At 37.9% G+C, this 23,520-nt stretch overlaps 2 protein-coding genes across 2 annotated transcripts; one reads left to right on the plus strand and one right to left on the minus strand.

Annotated features, from left to right (window-relative positions):
• The first annotated feature begins 1,845 nt into the window (after positions 1–1,845).
• LOC147855656 (pentatricopeptide repeat-containing protein At4g13650-like) lies at positions 1,846–7,522 on the plus strand. Its single transcript, XM_087330329.1, has 2 exons — positions 1,846–2,040; positions 3,803–7,522. Exon 2 carries the CDS (start codon positions 3,867–3,869, stop codon positions 6,231–6,233), a length of 2,367 nt encoding a protein of 788 aa, XP_087186455.1. The 5' UTR covers positions 1,846–2,040; positions 3,803–3,866; the 3' UTR covers positions 6,234–7,522.
• LOC147855657 (linoleate 9S-lipoxygenase-like) lies at positions 7,135–12,985 on the minus strand. The gene is made up of 9 exons (XM_087330328.1): positions 12,722–12,985; positions 11,764–12,041; positions 10,397–10,637; positions 9,589–9,885; positions 9,379–9,464; positions 9,167–9,274; positions 8,766–9,058; positions 8,357–8,620; positions 7,135–8,028 (listed from the first exon to the last, which is right to left on the minus strand). The coding sequence occupies exons 1-9, from the start codon at positions 12,846–12,848 to the stop codon at positions 7,248–7,250; spliced, it is 2,475 nt and encodes an 824-aa protein (XP_087186454.1). The 5' UTR covers positions 12,849–12,985; the 3' UTR covers positions 7,135–7,247.
• Positions 12,986–23,520: the final 10,535 nt, after the last annotated feature.

Here is a 23,520-nt window from a genome sequence, read left to right on the forward strand (position 1 = left end):
ATTGTGTATACATTTACCATACACTTCCATGCCACCCAATCACACATTGCAGATCATCTTTCCCCCTATGTCACCTTTAGTGGGTATTAGAACCTTGACCTTGTTCTAATGCTTAACTCTTACCATTTGTACTCACATTATTTTAATCTTCATATTCCACCTTTTCCCATAGTATTCAGTTTGACCAAAATCTCAACCTATTGTGAAACTTAACATTTTGGCATTTTCCTCTCTTTGTCCATGCCACGTCATGACACCATTTCCTCATGACACATTCCAACCATTAAGATTTCCTTTTGACCTTTTGGAGCATACATTCGATTTTAGCTCACTATGGGCTTGAACCATAATAGTTAATCCTAATATGTAATCCCCACATGATTCTTGCTCAAGATGTCTAGAGATGCCCAATGTTAGACATAAAGTAAATGACTATGACCAATGCATCAACAACAATATACAAAAAGGAAAGTATCATTGCAAACATTAAGAGATCTCTTCGACCATCTCAATATACAATAAATTTTAGCTCACTATGGGGATAATAAATCATGTTAGTTAATCCCCACATGTTTTGCCCACACGATTCATATTCAAGTTATCTATATGTATGCCTATCATCTAACATGATACATAAAGGAAAGTCTAAAATGTAAAATTCAATCAAAGGGTGAAATATGCATTTGGGAACCAAGAAAAATGCCATGTAAGTGCCACACAGGCACATACGAGATCATAATCGGCGAACCTTATTTGCATTGTCTATTCTCGAGGCCTTATATCAAGGAAAGTCTCAAACCTAAATTCAATCAAAGGGTGAAACTTTTATTTGGGGACCAAGCAAAATGCCATGTAAGTGCCACACAAGCACATAGGAGATCATAATCGGCAAACCTTATCCGCACTGTCTATGCTAGAGGCCTTATATTATATCAAGGAAAGTCTCAAACCTAAACTCAATCAAAGGGCGAAAAATGTATTCAGGGACCAAGCAAAATGCCATGTAAGTGCCACACAAGCACATACGAGATCATAATAAGTGATCCTTATTTGCACCATCTATTCTTGAGGCCTTATATTATATCAAGGAAAGTCTCAAACCTAAATTCAATCAAAGGGTGTTGAAAATATGTATTTGGGGACCAAGGAAAATGCGATGTAAGTGTCACATAGACACACATGAGATCATAATGGACGGTCATGATCTGCACTGTCTATTTGTTGAGGCCTTATACCGTGGATTGGTGCAAATGACTCAAAGGAAGATTTGGTTAAATTCGATTACAAGGTGCCGATACTGATGGGGGGGTCACCCCGGCCAGTGCATATGATGGAGAGGCATCGAGTGTTGGGATTCGGGATGCCGATCGCCTTTGTCCATTCAGTGTGAATGCGTCGTCCAATCTCCTGTGTTCATTCGGCCGGCTTCGGGCCTCACCAAGTGTCAACCAAGGGGGAAGTCTTTACGTTCCAACCCCAAGTTTCTATGGAACACTTACTTACTAGCAACTACTAGAGGGCTCCACAAAAAATAACACATACATTATTAGTATGAAGCATACGTACCATTCGCATTCTCGAACATTATTAACATTCGCGTATGGAAAACACCCTCGAAGTATGGTAAATACCATACTTTTGCACTCATTATTTATTATAAGGTAAATTTTGTTTTTTTAGGGTAAAATAGTTAAAGGTAAAAAGTGTTAAAAAAAAAAAACACAAGAATGTTTTAATAACATACTCATTCGTGTGAAAATACGTATGAAAAAGAATGTTTTGGGCTAAACGAACACGAATGCACATACATACAAAATTTTCAACAAAACGCTTTCAAAAACTCAGACTCAGACGCAGACTCAGACTCAGACTCAGACTCAGACGACGATGATTTCTTCTCCTGCCACGCGATCTCCAGTTTCCATGGAAGCTTCGGAGGCTCCTCTCAAGCTCAGCGATGGCCACATGTACTCCTCTTCAGCGTTTCTCCTTCGCTCCTCCTCCACCACCATTACGACTGCTACTACTACCACTACTACGGTACTCCTATTTTCTCCTCACCCTCTCTCTTTACATGCTACATTTTGACTAAATAAAAATAAAAAGTCCCAACTTTCTCATAGAGCTGCTCCTCCTTAGAAATTTTTAGAAGTTTTAACGGTTTAGAAATGAGTTTCCTGGTTGATGAATTAAGTAATATGTAATACAAACAGATTAGAAATGAGTTTCTTGGTTGATGTTTGTATGAGTTTCCTGGTTCATGAATAATTGGAAACTTAATTCGTATTCTATATTTCATATATTACATACTTTGTGCTTCGAAGCCTGCGTTTAATTATAGATTTTGTATGATTTTTGCATCTATCTATAGCGTTTTGAAATTCTCTTGCTCCTTCTCCTTCTTCACTGATTTAGAACTAAATTGACGAGCATTAGATAATTGCTTGAGCTTGTATTAGATGATTTCTATCATATTATTAAAGATTTGATTGCAAGTAATGATGATTGATTGCATTTTTCCTTGAAGGTTAAGATTATGCACATGTTTCCTTGGCAAACATGGGACATAAACCTTTTTAGTAAGCATTGTGTTTATATCTTTTTTATTTATATTCAGTAAACCCTGCTTATCAAACCTCTAACTTTTATAGAAAACAGATGGTATCTCTCCAAAGTACTCTCTGGTGGTATAATGCCTTTCTAGCTTTACACCTGCATTTACTAAAGATGACCGTGCGAACACATTTATGTGTACATAATCTTTTAATTGGGGTGATAAAGGTATGTGGATAGGATGCATGGTGCTGTGTTGCTTTGCCACTGTGATTGTAATTGGCTCTATCCATCAGTGAGTCCATAGCCTAAATAGAAACAGATAAAAAGATTGTAAATTGAAGCATTCCAAGTTAATATCAATATTGATCACAACCATCAATTCAATTGGGGTCAAATGTTATTTGAACATGATTATGCCATCATACCATTTTGCTTCCCAGATCAAAGATAATATTACAATGGCTGGCGATTTGGTGGTATTCTATGTTGACAACTGCCATGTGAGCCTGACTAACTACCATATGCACTCTGGATGTGAAGAAGTGTAAACCTGATCAATAGCTTTTTCTTCCTTCTTTTCCTCCCACTCACATTTTGTATGTCTTTGGCAATGGTTAACGTCTATATTCTCTGTCTTAATCTTCATCATTATCAATTTGGTCATGTTCATAGGTGATCTCACAGTGAATGCCTATGGTTATTGTTCACTGAGTGATTATCATTTCATGATGTCAGTTATCCCGTCCTTAATTGTGCTGAAACCCAGTAAAAAGACTAATGACCATAGAGAGTCAAGAAACTATGTTTTAGATATCCATTCTATCAAGAATTTATGTGGCATGCTGCAGTTGACAAGAGCAATGCCCTGATGCAAGGTTACTCATGCACAGTTGCACTGAAATATTTTGGTGATTTTCTACTAAGTGTAAGCATATTAATCATAAAGGGGGAGTTTTCTTATATGCAGATGTGTGTATCAAAATGAACATGCTTCAATATCTGTTGCTACTTTTTTTCTCCATAAAATGAAAAAGCTTCAGGTGATAGCTTCATCATTTGGAATGCAATATTTACAAATCTATTTCTTTCTCCCGATTACATTTCATCTGATCTAGAGGTCGAATTGTGGTGATAATGATGGGAGGTCTAGATCATTATGATCTTACATAGCTATTAAATTCTTCACAACAAAGTCAAGTTTAATAATAATCATAATATGCAGTAACCATAATGTGTTCCAAACAAGATGGCCTGGTATGTTTCATATTTCTTGGAAAGACAAGGTAAGTGTGTGAGGCACCAAATGAAGCATGATCACAGTGGAAAACAGTCTGCTTCCATGGAACTCCAAGATAACAAATCGGATGAGAGACAGAGATGCAAGGGGATGTTTAAATATTACGCAAAAAATGTGTCAGAATGGAATCGATCCAGATGCTTATACAATCTCCAGCTCCTTGAAGGCATCTGTTATGCTAGGGGATTTGGAAATTGGGAGATTGATTCATGCCCTGTTCATTATGAGTGTCACGGAAGCTAGCACATATGTGAATAGTACCCTTATCAACATGTATGCAAAGTTGGGAAACCTGGAGGATGCTCGGTATGTGTTTGAGAAGGTGTCAGATGCTCGAGATATTGTGTCTTGGAATGCTATGATCACTGGCTACACAAAGCATGGATTCGCTGAAGATGCTGTGAACTTGTATAAGTTACTGAATTATAGTTGTATGCAACCAACTGATATCACATTCACGATGGCATTGCATGGATGTGCGTGTTTGGAAAGCTTAGAATGTGGTCGACAGATCCACAAGGATATCCTCATAAGGAGCACCAACTCTAACATATATGTCAACAATATTCTCATTGATATGTACACCAAGTGCGGTAGCCTTGAGGATGCTTTGAAAGTATTTGATGATATGCCAGAACATGATGTAGTGTCATGGAATGCAATGATTGCAGCTTTCAGCAAGAATGGATTACCGGAAAAAGCATTTCTGTTTTTTGTCCAAATGCTAAATGAAGGCATGCATGCAAATGATCGAACACTTGTGAACATTTTAAATGCTTGTAAGGCCGTAGAATATCTTGAGCAGTGCCATCGATTGCATACCCTTGTAGAAGAGAGTGAACTCCGAACGAATGTTATTGTGTGCAGTACAATGATGGACATGTACATGAAATGCGGTGAGGTGAACAGAGCACAAGTCTTGTTTAAAAGCATTCCCAAGTTAGATGTTGTAACGTGGAATGTAATTATTGCTGCAAATGCAAAGAAGGGAAACTTCCAGGAGGCGCTTGAACTTCATGAAAGAATGAAATTGCAAGGTATTATGCCGAATGAAGTTACTTTCTTAGGCATCTTACATGCATGTGGTGGCCTTGCAGCTCTAGAAAGAGGTAGACAAGTGCATGCTTGCATAACAACCACGTGCATGAATCATATCTTGTCATTGTGCAATGGACTCATTGACATGTATGTAAAATGCAGGAGCTTACACAATGCATGTAGTGTATTCAATAAGATGTTGGATCGAGATGTCGTTTCTTGGACCGCCACCATCACAGGCTATGCACAGCACGAGCAGCACGAGCAGCAAGAGCATGCCTTTCTTCTATATATCCAAATGCAACAGGAGAGCATATTGCCTAATAAAATAACTTTTTTAGCCCTCTTAAGTGTGATCCACAGTCCAGTGAGTATGAAGAGGGGCAGGCAAATCCATTGCCAGATAGAAGCAGCTGGGATGAAACACAATTTGACCATGACAAATACATTAATACACATGTATGCGAATTGTGGAAAGCTGAACATGGCACAGGATATGTTTGACGAGACAATAAAAAATAATGTGATAACATGGAATGCAATGATTTCAGGTTATGCAAAATACGGTCGTGTGGAAGAATCCTGGGAGTTATTCTGTCAAATGGGTGTAGAAGGTGTGTTTGCAAACGAGACAACGTTCGCGAGCATCCTTGATGCGCTTTCTAGCATAGCAGCTTCTGGGCAAGGAAAGCAAATTCACACTGTTATTCTTAGTGTTGAACTTCAATCAAGCATTTTTGTTGGTAGTGCTCTGATTAATATGTATTCCAAGTGTGGGAATCTTGATCATGCCCACAAGGTTTTAGACAGAATATTAGTACGAGATGTAGGATCATGGGGTGCCCTGATCACTGCATATGCTCAACATGGTCATGGCAAGAAGACTCTCCAACTCGCTGCTCAAATGTGTGCAAAAGGAATACAATTAAATCATATTACACTCATCAGTATTTTGTCTGCCTGCAGCCATTCAGGTCTTTTAAATGAGGGCTGGTTCCTTTTTGATTCTATGACTCGTGATCACGGTGTTAAACCTACAGTGAAGCATTTTGCATGCATGGTTGACCTTCTTGGCCGTGCTGGACAACTTGAGGATGCATACACCTTTATACAAAAATTGCCGCCTCAAGCTAGTGCTCCATCATGGATGTCCCTACTTAGTTCATGTAGAATGTATGGAAATGTTGATATCGCAGAGGTAGCAGCTGAAAGAGTTCATCAGCTTGAGCCACAAAATGCTGCACCCTTCCGGTTGCTCCATGATATCTATGCCTCACCTTGGCAAATGTCTGACTTTGTTGAGATTCTACACGTGAATAATGAATGCATGCAAACAGAGTAGGCGACCAAAATGTTTGTAAAGTAGTTAAGATTAAGACTAATATGGTGGTTTCAACAGTTTTCCTGTTTTGCAGTTTTCAGGAGCCCTATTGGCTGACAGGACCTTTTATGACTAGAGTTAATGGAGGAGAGCATCTGCATCCTTACGATTGTTGATACCATTTATCTGTTGACATTGTTCATCACGTGTTTTCATTCTGTAATTCGATTGATAGAGAATCAATCTCTACTATCAAACAATGCTTATACTTGTCAATTAAGACTATGATCTCTGTATAGAAATATGGGTGTGAGTACTTCAGCAAGACTTAACCGAGCCTATCCAATCTATGTGTAATCTGAAATCGCCGTGACATAAAGCTGAAATGGAGTCCATGATGAGGGATGTCTCTGTTTTACTCAGCTTGTGGGGCAAACAGCAATTAGAAAATCACTCTCTAGTTCACCAAAATAGTAGTAAAAATCTGGACATTAGGGGACATCAATTCTTCACAAAAGGCTAAGAGTAGTTGTACCCAATTGAACCATGTTCAGAGGGCATATAATACTCGGAGGTCATCTACTTTAACCCACTATGTACAACTCCCTTTTCTTGTTATTGATAAGAATATATATAGCAAAAGAAACCATTGTCATATGAAATAAATATGCGTTATGCAAAACATACCCAAGTTATCTTGTGATTTTGGAAAAACAATTTGGGAGTTTATTTTTCTCTTCTTCATAGTGCACATAACTGGACCAACTCAGAGGGTTTTTGTCTCAACAATAGATCACATGATAAGGAACAGAGCGTTGGTGCCCTATGATATAATCTGAGTAGAGATGGGAACAGTTCTATTTCATTAACGAGATACTTTCATTGTTGCTCTTCAAAGAAGAGACAGCATTTTAAGATGTAATCAAGAAACTGTTCATTCATTTAAAGAAACTGTTATTTTAATATATGTTCAACACAGTGCTGGAGACTAAAAAAAGTTTGCACAAAACACTGCCCTGTACTCACTCTTCCCCATCAGATAGAGATGCTGTTCGGAACGCCACGGAAGGTGAGACCAGGCCCTGCAGAACCACTGGGAGCAAGCAAAGTGTAAGGCAAGAGTACTGAACCAACCCTATGGTAAAGCTTAGACTTCTCTGGGTTCTCTTCCGCTTCCAGATTTCGAGCTTCAATGGAAGCTTCCACTTGGGCCAGGTTTTCGCGGAAGTTCTCGAAGACAGCAATCGCACGCTTATCAGATGTCCATTGAGAATCACTTTGCTCACCAAGGTATATTTCATCACTCATATGTTGAGCCAAAATCTCAAGCACTGCCATTGCCAATGTTGTAGCCCGATAGTAAGGAATGGTTTCGAAATAGAACTTATCAGGGTTTGATACCATTTCATCGTATTCTGGAGTACCCTCTTCTGGTATAAATTTTCTTGCCATGCATGGACTGTTGGGCATGTACCCTGCATAGGCATATTGCCCAAAGTTCACTGCAGCATGATGAGCCGAAGCTAACCAAATGATTGTGGACCCTATCTGGATCAGATTTTCGACACTTGTCATTGTTGGCCACCAACTGGCATTGGCATGGTCAGCATGCCCTGTTGTCCTAACTTCCAACCACCAGGTTTGGAGTTCCTCATCCTTCACAACGTCCTCATCATCCCTGTAATATATATTCACATAGTCCTCGACCCATTTTCGGATGGCAGCCCATAGATCTAATCCATCTACGGCATATGGATAATCCTCTATTGTCAGCCTTAATCCATGTTTTGCACTTGGGTCCTTTATTGCCATCCCCCTGCACACCCAATATAAGTTATACCAACACATGACTTCAGCAACGTGTTTACTATATAAGTGGTTTTGAATATAATGACGCAATCCAGACACTTTTGATGCCATTAGAAACACCACATTTCCTGATCGGTGAATAATTGGAATCTTAAATTTGTATTGTACATAATCAATGCTTAAATGATTCCTTAAGCTTGTATTCTATTAGATTATTAATAATTTGCCTGCAATTACAATTTTGATTAACACGCTTTGGTTATCCATTCATTATGCACATGCTTCCATTGCAAATTTGGTATAAAATCCTTCTTAATAAGCGTATGTGCTTATACCTTTTGAGAAGATCTTCAGGTAAACCCTCCTGATCAAACCTCCAACTTTTATAGACAGCAGATGATATCTCCATGGAATATTCACCGGTGGTATAATGTGTTTCTATCTTTCCACCTGCATTTATTAACGATGACCTTGCGAATGCATTTACATGTAGAGTATCTTTGAAGTGGGGTAATAATAGTTTGTGGATGGGATGTACTATGCTGATTTGCCTTGCTGTTGCAATTCTAATGGGCTCTATGCATGCGTGGGTTCGTAGCCTACAGAGAACCAACATCAAAAGATAGAGAATTGGAAAAATTCCAAGTTAATATCATGTGATTGATCATTAACAGGCAACAAATGTTATTCTAACACGATTGTGGCAGCATATCATTATGCTTCCTAGATGCAAGATAATATTACCAATGACTGGCGATTTGGTGGTATCCTGCATCAACAACTGCCACATGAGTCTTTGCCAAGTGCCATAGGCACTCTGGATCCGAAGAAGTGAAGACCCTACTGATAGCATTTTCTCCCTTCGTTTCGGGAGGCAAAGTTAGCTCTATTGCAATAGGGAGGAGCTTCCCAGATTTTGTCAAGTATAAAATAGTACGAGAGGCATATGTCTTTCCTTCTTGCTTATTAATCCTGTTGATGAAGGGCATCAATGCATCATGGTAATCCAGTATGTACAGTAAATTGTGTTCCAGTGCCTGGCAAAAAGAAAATTTTAGTTTCCCAGCAGAATTTTTATCTCATAAAACTCTCCCCCAACTTTTGTTCACCAGAACTTCGTGTTGAGAAAATGAACTTAGAATTACCTCTTTCACCGAGAAACCTTCAAGCAATGGTTGAAGGTGACCCTCAGTGATGGAAGACTTTGGATCACCGTAAAGGGCAGGGTCCAAGGAGCTCACCAGAGGAAAAGTCTTACAGGATGGATGTTTCAACATAAGAAACAAATTACAATTACTTCAAATTTGGAAGCCTAAAAGATCATCATGAACATGAGGCAGCATTGAGGTTTATGTACCTCAAGGCGTTGGATGACCAAAGGGTTGGCTCCTGCAAGTCGCTGCCGTCCAAATTCCTCATCAGATTTCCAAGCTTTGGAATTTGCTGCATTCATTATTTGAAAGCCGATTCTCATAATCCGATAGATTGGATGTACTTGGCATGAATCTATTATAAATGGAAAAGCAATAACTGTATGAAATGTGTAGTTTTGATTGAGGATCTGTACCTTGAACAATACCAGGTGGTGGGAATTCCATTAGTGTTCCATCAGTAGGCTTTCTAATAATTTCTTTAGTAGATTTAAAATCGTGCTTGAGTTGTCCAGCATATAGATTATGGATGTCCTCCTTTTCTGTAAATATGTGATCTTGCAAAATGATGCTTTGAATTGAGAAAATAAAATGATGGACCAAACATCGGATTCCGGCAGTTACGAAAAGCATCTTCTTGTATCTACTGAATTTCTCGTCTCGTGGTAAATAACCAGAATCAAAACCCGTTGCTGGTTTTTCCGAGTCTTTATCTATACATCCCAAAAAATAGAAAATAGAAAACCAATTGAATTGACACGACTTTTCTGCATGCCAGATATATATAGAGGATTTATGCATTTGCACAAATGTTAGTTGTGAGATGGACAGGGCTGTATCACAACTTTAGTATTCATGAGGTTTTTGCTTTTGATCTTGTATGTATATGATCTGAGGGCAATATTTATGTATAAAAAAAAATTAACATCATATATTTTTAAGCTGGAGAAATAAGGTTCATCAAAAATACTATGTGGTAATACTTGTGCTAATGTGCCTGCATTGAACTATATTGAGATTAACATACTATCAGCTTTAGCATATATATATATATTTAAAAAGTGGATTTTGCACGTGATACAAGCATGCATGAACATGTTGTAGATCAATGGTAAAGTAATATTCATTAAGAGTATTCATGTTGTATGACTACCTTTTGCAAGTGTCATTTATAAAAGTACACCTGATGTTTAGACTTATAATTATTTCACTGATATAACTTACCATTTTTTGTGTGCTTTCGGCCAGTTCTACACCGACGTGGGTATGGATATTCATCGGAGCCCCCTAAAACAGGCCTTTTGAGCTTCAAATCCGCATCCGGGTTGCCGATATCATTGTAGACATCGAAACCATATTTGCGTTCCCCATACACTCTTTCATCCGTGTCATCACCTCGAAGGGAAACGATTTCATTTTGACGATACTTCAAAAGAGCCGGTGGGGTCTCTCTTGGAAGGTAGGGCTGCACAAGTACCAAGTAGTACACAAAGTGATGATATGAATCAAAATAAATAATATCTCATATCCACCATTATATCCATCAAGTAGAGATGATGTATTAATGTTCTTGGTTGTAAATACAAGTAGACACACATGGAGCTAGAGAATGCAGCTCAATTGGTAAGTTTTCTCTGCTCCTCAATATTCTTCTCGCCACTTGTTTGTATTTTCAGTTTGTAGAAAGGTGTATCCCTCCACACCAAAACCATCTAAGGCATTGAGATGATTTTGTACACCAACATGAGAATCTTATAAACCAAGATTATGTCATCACTGTAAAGAAGAATGTGGATGGATGGTTGTCCCCAATGTGTTGATTTCATCACTACCTCCATGTGTGATGCACAATCCAAAGAGGGTGGAATAGAGTAAGAATCCTTGAAGATCAGGATGAGACTCTACTTAGCTTAAGGATTACTTAACGATGGGTCACATTCTATACCAATTCTGTAGAATGAGCATTTGCAAGAATGTTTTACCATCCTCAAGGAACTTTTATGCATTGCTCCTGCACTTACATTGCCTATCCCATGCAAACCTTTTCACATTGAAACTAATGCTAATAATGATTATGTAGATGATGTCGTTCTTTTCCAAGACATAAAACCTATTCCTTTTGAAAGTAGGAAACTTCATTCTATTGAATGGCAATTTTGTTGAGTTCAAGAAAAATAAATTCATGCACTTAGAACTTCGGACATACTATTTATTTAGCTAAAGTTATCATAATTTTGTCAACGTCGATAAAGGCCAAAGTTCTCGGTTTCCTTTTTTAGCTTTGCCCCCTTTAACTAATATTTTGATAGTTTTGTGATTGGAGGGGCTGCACTAACTGGATAAGCACAAGTGTTTGCATGGTTCATGTGTTGGGAAGTTGCTTTACAGAGCACCTATTAAACAATTGTGCAAGGATACAAGCCAGTACCATTATATTCATGTGTGTGTGTGTGTGTGTGAGTGAGAGAGAGAGAGAGAGAGAGAGTTAAAAGTAGTTGCATATGACCTTGTGCTTTGTAACAATCTAATTCTAGTGTCTACATAAGATAAGAAAGAAGAGAGAGAAAAGAGAGAGAAAGAATGCAACTAACATGATTTGTGAAGAAGATTCGCGGTTGACCAGAATTGAGCTTGGAATGGTTGATCCAAGTATGGCATGGGAAGTAAATTTGGGTTTTATCAGGCATCTCCAAAGTGATGGATTTCATATAGAACTCATTGTTGTCATAGCTTTCCAATAGGATAGCTCCTGGTCTTCCGAAATCAGCCCCCACGGAGAAACTCGTTGTGAGAAGCATATCCATGTCATCCACAGTTCCACCAAACAATGACAATGTTGATGCCGAGGTCACTTTCTCTTCGTTCGTATCTAAAATTGTATGAGAACATGAAACATTGATAACTCCATGAGAGAAAATGGAGTGAAACTTATGATAATGGAAGAGATAAGAGTTATATATATATATATAATGATGGAATACAAAATGATATTTCAATGTATATCTCCGGTAGTATGGGCTATAACGATGATTCATATAACAAAATACCAACAATTATATGTATATTTGATGAAGATATCACTCCATGGCAGTTCTTGCATGGAGGCATGTAAGTCAACCAATGAAATTGAAGCAAAATGTTATAATGATGATTCATATAACAAAATACCAACAATTATATGTACATTTGATGAAGACATCATTCCATGATAGTTCTTGAATGGAGGCCAATGGAATTGAAACAAAATGTTATAATGATGATTCATATAACAAAATACCAACAATTATATGTACATTTGATGAAGACATCATTCCATGATAGTTCTTGAATGGAGGCCAATGGAGGCCAATGGAATTGAAACAAAATGTTTTAATTGAGTGTTAATTTAGATATGTTGATGCTCTTTTAATAAATTGACGTGTATATTGTTCCACAATGATTAGAATGATGAGCAAGTGAGATTAATGATCCCGAGAAGCTAGTCAATGATGTGTGTTCACATGCAAATCCTCAAATCCTAACACAAACACATATCCTTTTTTATCTTACCAGGATTAGTGTCGAGGCTAACAAGGCGAAGCTTGACGGATTGTCGGAAAAGCTGGCGGAAGGCATGAATGAGTTGGAATACAAGATTCTTATGGAAGATTCTGATTGTGGCTTTGATGGTATCCATAATGAATTGAGGTAATATTGGAATCTAGAGGAATGAACCTCTAGTTGATAAACTTCCTAATTAGGTAGAGCACAAGGTACTTAAACTAATATTACTTACACATATATCTTTAGAAGAAGAAGAGGTTCAAGATACTAGCATTTGTTGTATGGAAACGTATCACTTAAGATAGAGAGAGTATCACTTAGGAAAGAGAGAGAGAGAGAGAGAGAGAGAGCAATAAGCACAATCTTAGGAAGAAATATCTAACCATGTCCACTATTGTTCATTCACATGTGCTCAATATTCATGGGCTTTTCTTCCTCATGTAACGTACCATGCACAACTGTCACACAAGCACAAGGATATCTCATATATGTAGCTATATGTACCAATGCACATTATTGTTTATTCACATGGGTTCTTCGTCTTTGTACAAGTACTCATCGAGTTAATTTACCATGCACAAACTAATCCACAATTTTGTTACCCATGGGGGTTAACAACTTACAACTATATGTAACAATGTGCTTTATTGTCTCTTAAGTTAGGTCGATGTAACAATGTGCTTGATTGTCTCTTAAGTCAGGTCGATTTATTCAGATGCATATTCTCATCAAGTTATTTTATTGTGCATGACTTGTGAACGCATGAAACCATGGGGGATGTAACAATTCATTGGGCCCATCTATTCATTAAGTTAATTTTACTATTCCACCTAGTAAACGTGACACATGGGTAGGAGTCAGGAGTCAGGACGATGGACACTTTTTGGTACATGAAAAGAAAATGTGTTAAATGGTAGCCTTTTGTATTTTTCATCGGAGACATTTGACAGATGTCCATTTCTCGAATCCCGAAATGGTTTTATTTGATTCACCTAGAGGTATTTGAAAAGCTTTAAATGTTCTTTAGGGGTCTCAACCGACTAGAATACATTATTTCTTCAAATAGTAGTTGAAAAGTTAAGGGCTCTAGTTTTGGTGGCACTTTTGAGATTCAACTCTAATGCCAAATTATTTCAACATGTGAATGCCATTGAGATAAAATTTTACTTTCAACTTTATCATTGACCTTACGTTTACGTTAACACTTTACACTATTTGATTGTATACATTAATTAAGATGTCACTTAATCCTTGTGTGTGTATAAATTCAGTTTTTCGCACTACAAGGATCAAACATAGCAGCCAATTCGATTATGTTTTACGCACATAATTCGTAATTGAGGTGTTTATACGTGCTCAAAGTCGGATGGATTTCACATAATTGTGACAGGTCAAGAGGAAAGGAAAGATAATTATATACCAAAAATACCACACATTTCACTTTCACAAACACCAAATATAGGAGGACATAAAGATTGCAAAGTACACCCATCTGTATAATTGGCAAAACAATTATTCATATAAAGTACCTACATATATTTGAAATGTCTACACGGGGATCACCTGTGTATCTATCTATCTAAATTATATCCATATTGCACCTTTGACAGCCAAAAATTATTTTGGTGAGTCATTTAATATTTAAAATGCATATGGATGAGGAAAAAATACAAAAAGAAACCCCAATTTTTGCTCACAAAATGAATTGCTCCTTATTTCTAGATATGTCCGAAGTAAGAAACGTGCATAATAAGAGGTCTAGTTTGAAATGATGACATAGATAAAGGAATCCTATTGTGTACGTGGACCATGGCAATTACAGGTTTCCACATTACAAGGATCAACCATTTTTATCTTGTACGAGTTTGGGAAAGCGTAATTGCCGTAAAAAATGCAATGTTTCTTTTTAAAACCTTGTGATGATTGCATATGAAGTTTGTGACCATAAGTGGTAACATTCAATAAGATTAGTTCATGGGGATTTTGACTTCAAAAATGGAACTCTAGAAACTAGACTTGTTTTCAACAAAATTTGATGATGGCATGGCTTTCTACAATTATGACTGTTTTTTTTCACCAATTCGAGATGAATTGGAGGAAGATTCTCACATGTAAAAAGATGCTATTTATTGCATAAGGTAGTTGGTATTGTCTTGCATCATTCGTGTATTGTTGTGACACATATTATGAGGAGAAGAAGATTATAAGAGTAAATTCATCTATTGTTGTTGGTTCATCAAATTTGGAGTACATTTTGAGACGTTTTGTTATGATTTTATAAAGAAACATGATGATAATAAGGCTAAAATTACTGAAAAATCCACACACAAAAACATTTAAATAAAGCCAAAAAGATAATGAGAGTAAATTGGTTCATCAAATTTGGAGTACATTTTGAGACTTTTTGTTATGATTTTATAAAGAAACATGATGAAAATAAGGCTAAAATTACTGAAAAAATCCACACACAAAAACATTTAAATGAAGACAAAAAGATAATGAGACTAAATTCATCTGTTGTTGTTGGTTCATCATTTTTGGAGTATATTATGAGACATTTTGTTCAATGCGATAAGTCACAATGTCAAATACTTTATGTGGACAATGTTTATCATCTAGTTTTTAGAAAAAATAAATGTTTATCACCTGTCATTGTTGGTACATCACATTTGAAGTATATTTTGAGACTTTTTGTTATGATTTTATTGTTTTTCTAGAGCTGCTTATGTGGGAAAGGGAAGCCAAAAATGAGGGGGGAAATAATTCAACGCGATAAAATACTTTCTGTGGACTTAAAAATGTTTATCTATATTTTTGTAGTGTTCAGATCCTATCCTTTTGTCTTTTTTGTTGGTGACAAACGAGCATATGGCTCAAAAATAATCATTAACACAAAATCCAAAAGGTCCACGGCTTATAACAAATCATGCTCAATCATTTGCATACAGATGGAGTGATATATGATTTGATAAATGATAACAAGACTTCCATGCTTAAAACACAATAGGAATAAATTGATGCATTAATGCTTTAAATAGAAGTGGGCATCAATAAACGAAGTTGTTCCGTGTAGAACTCTACTACTTCGAACGGTACTATATGTAGGCATCAATATAAAAGCTTCAAACACGTTACACTACACTACTGCATGAGTTATTCCTAGAACTTATATTGACACTTTTACTACGATAAAAAGACAGGAAAAACAAATATGATCAATTGGAGATCTTTCCAACATTAATGATCTATTTTTATCTTCTCGGCGTTTCTCTTTCCCATCTGGAACACCCACATTTTTCCTTCTTTTTCATTCTCCGTTTCATTGTCTTTCTTTTTCTTTTTCACATTTAACACACTAAAGCAAAGATAACAAACAAACCAATAAACACACCCACCCATGAAACAGGTACACGTAAATGTAGAAGCATGCACACAACACACAAGAGGACACACACCTAGGCTTGTGTCTAACTACTATCAAATCATAAAGAGGGGCTAGTGAGGGAATTGCGGCCACACATGGTGCAGGGCACTTGCGATTTGCACCGTCCGATCTGGATTATTTTTTAAACACACCAATAAAAAGGCGCCCAACTTTGATCACCATTTCTATCACAAAGCACATGACCCTATCACCTGATAAAAGTAATAAAGAGAAGTAAGATAAGGTCAAACAAATGGGATGAGTTATCACAATAAGAAGCACTACTTAAAATATAGAGATTAATTATCATGATAAGAAGCAATCCTTGCTTTTTGTGCATATTTTGTGTAATACTCTTTATAAGGTCAATCAACAATTGGGAACAGATATTGATCATGAATGAGTTATGCTTTCCAGGGTGGCATTTTGAACATGTTGTGTAACGAGATTTACAAAGTCAAACAATGAATGGAACCCCATATGGATCATAAATCAGCTATGCATCCCATGTTTAAGGAGTAATGTTGCAATGAATTTCTCCATCTAATCACACTTTTTAGAATTTCCAAACTCCATCTTGATTATGAAATTTATTATACTAAAGTTTGTACTTTTAATTATTTAACATTACCAACATAATCACCAACATTGCACACACAATTTGACAACCAACAATTCACACCATTTTTCCATACCTTGAGATGTTGTTTTTGTAAATTCACCCATCTCACTGACAAATGTCATATTTCATACATATTGTATCTTAAGCTAAATTGTTAATGCATGTAAGATTACTCTACATATTATGCATACAATTTGACATTACATTATAAGTTTCAACATATTTTTTAATGAGTTATTTAAGAGGAAGCGATTTGCATGTCAAAGGAGATCTTATATATGACCTTCAAAGGTAAGAAAAAGCTAAAATTATCGTTTGCAAGTTTAATGCATATTGCTACGTATGGCACAATTGTGCATCTAACGAATATTGTTCATGGATAACCACTGGCAATTGATGGATGAGTGGTCATGACTCATGTAACAAATGTCACCACATAGTTGATATTGTCTAAAAAATACAATATGCATTTGTTGTTCTATGCTACCTAGTTTTATGCGTTGGCTATAAAAAACACATTGAATATTTTAAATCACTCAATGAATGTGACACGTACAATTATTTCATTTAAAATGATTTGTGCATTGCAAATGCAAAGAGAAGGTAACATTATTTGGTGAGTAGGATTGGTAGGGAACTTGGTGACTCGGATAGGCAGATTATTTCCTAAACTTGGGACACAATAAATTCTTATTCTCTTTTAACAAAATGAATTGTTGTTACAAAGAGTTACAAACCAACTCTCTCTTATATAAGGCCAAGATTATGTTTCAAATAATAGAACTATTCTCGTTGCTATCTCCACAATGAGAGTTTACAAACCAACGCTCTTATAGAAGGCCAAGATTATGTTTCCAAATAATAGAGCAGTTCTCGTAACTATCTCCTCAATGAGAGCAGTCAATATAAGGATTTTATACAATGCAAGTACAAAAAAGAATAAAAACTATAGACAACAATATAAGGATTTTACACAATACAACTACAAAAAAGAATAAAAACTATAGACAACTTTTCTAGGTTGATTAGATAATGGATGCTTCTACATATCAATGCTTCTTCTCCTTTTGTTGCCATTTTGCTTAACAAATGTGTGTGTGTGTGTGTGTGTGTGTGCATATATTACAAGCCACTTGAAATAATTAAAAATTTTAATCTAAAATCCAAAAATCCTAGTCCAGTACCTCAACAGAAAAACTACAAATCCTTTGTTGCATTCAGTAAAGCTTTGAACTCCACTTGAAAAACAAAGCAAATCCTGATTTTCAACCATAATAAATAGTTGAGAAAATATATATCAAGTCATTGAGTGACTCCATGAAGGATCCTTTGCTTCTCATGCGGAATTTTAGGGCTGAAATCATTAAAGTGTATGCTCTTGGGAAATATAATCTTGCAATATCAAAAAATAGGTAAGGAATCCAAAGAATGCATAAAAAGGAATAGGAATATATACATATAAAGGAATTAGAAGATATGCATATATACGGACTAAGAAGAGTTCTAATTTTGATTTCTTTTAATTGATAGATCATGTAAATGGTATTTATCCTCCTTGGGTCTTGTAAGAGGAAGATGAACAAAATGGAGAAGTCTTTAGCAAAGCCTATGAATGGAAAAAAGTTATAACACTGAAAATCTGAAAGAGAAGTTGGAGGAAGAGGAACAAGGAAGTCGAAAGAGAAGGAGAAGACAACAACGTTGAACCCTAAAACCCTAAACCGTATGCTAGGGCATAATACATAAAATTCATGTTCGTCTAGCATAGCATTCGTTTTTATACGTTGGGAAACGAATGCGAATGTTATTCAAACATTCTTGTACTTTTTTTTTGTTTTTGCCCCCTTTTTTAAAGGTTTTTTCTTGTTTATTTAGGCTTATTTACCTCATAATAAATATTTAATCCAAAAGTATGGCATTTACCATTCTTCCCGGGTGTTTACCCTACTTGAATGATTGAAACATTCATACTATGTGCTAGGGTTTCAATTTGCATAGTCGTCTTCTCTGTTTTCCCGCCCTCTCCCACCACAAAATTAAAATTTCAAAATTCTCCTCACACAATTTATGAGTGTGTGATGGGTGTGAGTAAGTAGTCTTATCCAAATCGGATGGTGCAGATTGTACACGCCTTCTACTAAGTGTCTTGCACCGTCCGTGGCCGTGATACCCTCGCCAACCCTCTTTATGATTTGGTAGCAATTAGACATGTCACACACCTAGACACGTATGTGTAGACACATACATGCCCATGAACAAAGAAACATATGCATACTCGAACAAGAAAAGCATAAACATGTACACAGAGTTGATGATGATTTTGAGCTCTCTTCCTCCCTTAAACATGCTCCCCAATGCATTCATAGCCTAGGTTTGGTTAGTATAAACATTGTGTGTAAAACACATCACAACAACAAAGTTTTTTATTTAGCATTTATGTAAGGAACCCCTTGGGAATATACCCCCTTTTTACTCAAAACACGCCATCACCCGAAAAAAAGCATCGGCTCTCTTTACTAGCTACCATAACATCAAACTTGCCATAAAATTGAGAGAACCTATAATTGATCCATGCCATGGGCTACGTCCCATCTCATAGATCACAATCAATCTTGTGGATATTAAAAATATATCCATCTATCTACTATCTCTCTCTTTTACTTCATTGTATCACATATAGATTCTTGTATGTATGTTGTTGGCATAAAAGGCCAACTCCTTCCAAATTGTATCCCTGAGTGTGAACACATCCCTAAGTTAGGGCGTAAGTATATATAAGCCCAAATGTAATATTGTAAAAAGACAGAGGGTTTTACAGAAGAGAAATATAGTTTCAATTAGAGCTTCAACCGGATATCTTTGACTCTTGCCTACTGTCTTCTTCTCTAGTTCATCTGGGTTGCTTGCTATATACATATTCTTGCATGTCCTCACATATTCTTCCGCATATCATATTCAACAAGTGGTATCAGAGCGACCTTGTTGTCCGGCGGCAACAAATGGCAAGACTGAGAAGAGAAACTATCTGGCTAACAGAAAGACAAGGCCAACAACATCTACTTTCCAGAAAATGGCGACACAATTAGGCACAAACGTGAAAATCCAGAAGTTCGACGGGAATAACTTCGCCCTATGGAAAGAAATGATGCAAGACATGCTCATAATCTGAAGATAAGTTGAAGTGATTCGCCAAAGCGACAAACCATCGTCGATATCCGCTGAAGAGTGGAGATCAATAGACGAAATCACACGATCAACCATCCAGATGCACTTGGCCAAGAACGTCTATTTCAACATGGCCAAGGAGATAACGACATTCTCTTTGTGTGAGAAATTCCAGGCCGTATACGAGAAAAAGTCCTCGTGGAAGCTCATATTGATCCGATAGTTGTTCAATATGAAGATGAGAGAGACAGATCTAGCGACCTCCCATGTCAACACCTTCAACCTGGTGTTGTCTGAGCTACCCTCCCAAGGGATTAACTTTGAAGAAGAAGTTAAAGCCCTTGCCCTCCTTTCGAGCTTGCCGACATGTTGGGAGGTATTTTGCACGATATTCGCCAACAATTGTCCAAAGTTGAATCTAGACAAAACGATCGAACAAGTCCTCATTGATGAGACTCGCCATCGATGAATCGACTGAGTCGATCGGACAAACTAATCAATCGAGAGAACAAGCCGACAGAACTAGTCGAAACACTAGTCGACCGAGGAGGAGGGAAGACTGACAACAGTTGAAGTCGAGGAATAGTCGATCAAGTGATTTCTGCACTCATTGTAGAAAGATTGGTCACAAAGTTTCCGACTGCTAGTCCATAAAAAGAAAGGCGAATGGTCGGTGAACCAATTGGCATGGACACAAGGACAGAATAACTGTTCTCCCACCGGCAACCAAGTCAATGTTGTCGAATCCTGGACTGGAGATATTGTGTCCCTAGAGTCGTCGTCGTCCAGTGAAGTCCTATACAACGCGCAAGACGCACAAACGTGGGTGCTGGATTCTGGCACCACATTTCACGTGACCCCCAACATCGAATGGTTTTCGGACTATTCTACTGGAGCCGACGACACAATCCCACTAGGCAACGGGCATGAGTGCATAATAGTAGGGATCTGCGAGGTCCCCATCCAATTACCAAACGACAATACTATCACCCTGCACCAAGTCCGGCACATACCCAAGCTGAAGAGGAGTCTTGTCTCCATCAGCATGTTAGCCGAAGTCGGGTACCGCACGACTCTTAGTGAGTCATCATGGATGATCAGCCGAGGAAATACGAAAATCGGGAGCGGATGCAAGTACGACAACCTGTATCCACTGATGGCGACCAATCCGGAGGGCACAATGAATGTAGCTGAATCCCCATATTTGAACTTATGGTATGGCCGACTCGACCACATGTCTCATGTCGGACTGGACTAGCTAATGACGATTGGCTACATCCCGAAACTACAGTTGAAGATGGACTTCTATGAGCATTGTCGACGGTCATTACGAGAAACAGACCCAAAGTCTGCACTCCCTCCATTACGAGACGGTATGACAACCCCTAGAATTGGTCCACATAGATACATGTGGACCGATGCCCGAAAGGTCACTAGGAGGCTCCTAGTACTTCATCACATTCGTAGATGACTATACATGGAAGGTCTGGGCCTACTTCATTAGGTAGAAAGACGAAGCACTCGAGGTCCTCTCTTGGTGGTTAGCCGAAATGGAGAACCGATCAGGACACCGAGTGAAGACAGTTCGGTTCGACAACGGAAGTGAATACAGCTCCCAAGCCTTGAAACAGAGTGCATGTCCGACAAAGGGATCTGACATCTAAAGACCATTCCCTCCCCCATGCAGAATGGCGTGGCAGAACGAATCAATCACACGATCTAGGAGAGGGTGACAACAATGTTGTCACAATACAATGACATAAAATATATAGTTGGTGAGGATTGAAATTACAACCTCACATGAACAATACATCATGCTCAACCATCTTCATATGAGCATTGTATAAGATATATTTGATCTACATATCATTGTATAAGACGTACATGATCTAAGTATACTCTCTAGACATATACAAAGTTCTATAAGGTTCTAGAATATTCTTCAAAATATTCAAATGCATGTACTTCAACTTATAGTATAGATACTTGTAACCTTCTTGGTCCCTTTCAAGGGATTCAACACCAGTCATAGACACATCAATCCAATATTCTTGTTTAGCCTCATCTTCTCTCCTTGATTTACATCTCTGTCTTTATTCTCTTGTATTCTTCCTAGCGTCTTAACTTCCTCATCTTGTCACGCCCAACTTCCCAAGTTTCTAGCCTCATCACGTTGAGTTCCACGTTCATAACCTTATCGGTCGTAGCCTCGTCATTCATGCCCCATCGTAGTCTAAGGTTGGTGTGTCCGAGACAAATGCTCCAGCAACCTGAACTAAAGCTGGAATTCTGGGCTGAAGCATTGCAGACGGTAGTATACTTGATAAATTTTTCGTTGTTGAGAGCGATACAGTTTGAAGTGCCATAGGCACTATGTCAGGCAACCAATCCACCTACGACATTATCTGTATATTTGGATGCGAAGGTTGTACCTTCATCCTGGGGATAAAGCGACCAAGTTGGCACCCCATGCACTTCAGCTATGGGGACAGACTCCGTATATTTGGTTATGGAATTGATGAGGACTTCGGCTATCACCTATGGGACCTAGAGAACGGGAAATTGATCCGGAGTAGTGACATAGTCTTCAATGAAGACTCAATTCTCTTTGAACGGAACCAACAAAAAGGGGTCGGTAAAAAGGTCTCCTTCGACATAGACACAAATATCGTAGAAGGACCGACCCACTGGGCCGAATCGGTGATTCGACAAACAGTCAAAGACGACCAAGCCAACGACCCCCCCCTATCGAATCCTAAAGGGCAAGCAGTCCCCTAGTCGAAGTCGACTTCGATTCGACCAAAAGATTGACAAATGTCGAACCAATAAAGTATCTCGAATGGGCCATAAAAGGAAAACAAGATAAGATGCCTCTACTCCTTTGTCAATCAATCCCAAAAAAACGGGAGAATAACCCAACATCGCCAAAATCCTATTTAAGGGCCAAGTCATCCCACAACACTCCTAGAGATAGTTCAAGAAATACCGATCAACCGATAGAGATGATTGAAAGATCCGAACCGAAGAACTTGGCACCTAGGAGATTCGGACAAGTCTGAAGGGCAATAGAGTTTTACCAACCAGGCCTCGACTACATCAACTACACGGATGTTTGTGAACCTAGTTCCTATGAGGAAGTTGTGGTTGCACCCAACGCTGAGACATGGCTACAAGCCATGAGATCCGAGATGCAATCGATCAAGGAAAATAAGACATGGGAGTTGGTCGAATTACCAGCTAATCAAAAGCCGCTACCGTGCAAATGGGTCTACCAATACAAGTATGTATTCGGTTCAAAAAAACCCAAGTACAAAGCTCGGCTCATCGCCAAATGTGTTAAACAGGAACATGGGGTCGACTATGACGAAATGTTTTCGCTTGAAGTCAAAATGACCACCCTCCGGCTCCTTCTAGGGGTCATGGTGACGGAAGGTTGGAGTAACACGGTCACATCAAAACGGCCTTCCTACACACGAGGAACCGAAGATGTACAACTAACTTTCGGATCGGCAAATCCGACCAAAGTTGAAGGCTACACCAACTCCGACTATGTTGACAATCCAGACAATTAGAAGTCGACATTAGGCTACATAT

The sequence above is a fragment of the Azolla caroliniana genome, unplaced genomic scaffold (genome assembly GCF_043228905.1).
Source record: "Azolla caroliniana isolate FFs.n. ecotype wild unplaced genomic scaffold, voAzoCaro1.0.p SCAF_14, whole genome shotgun sequence".
NCBI classification, from domain to species: Eukaryota; Viridiplantae; Streptophyta; class Polypodiopsida; order Salviniales; family Salviniaceae; genus Azolla; species Azolla caroliniana.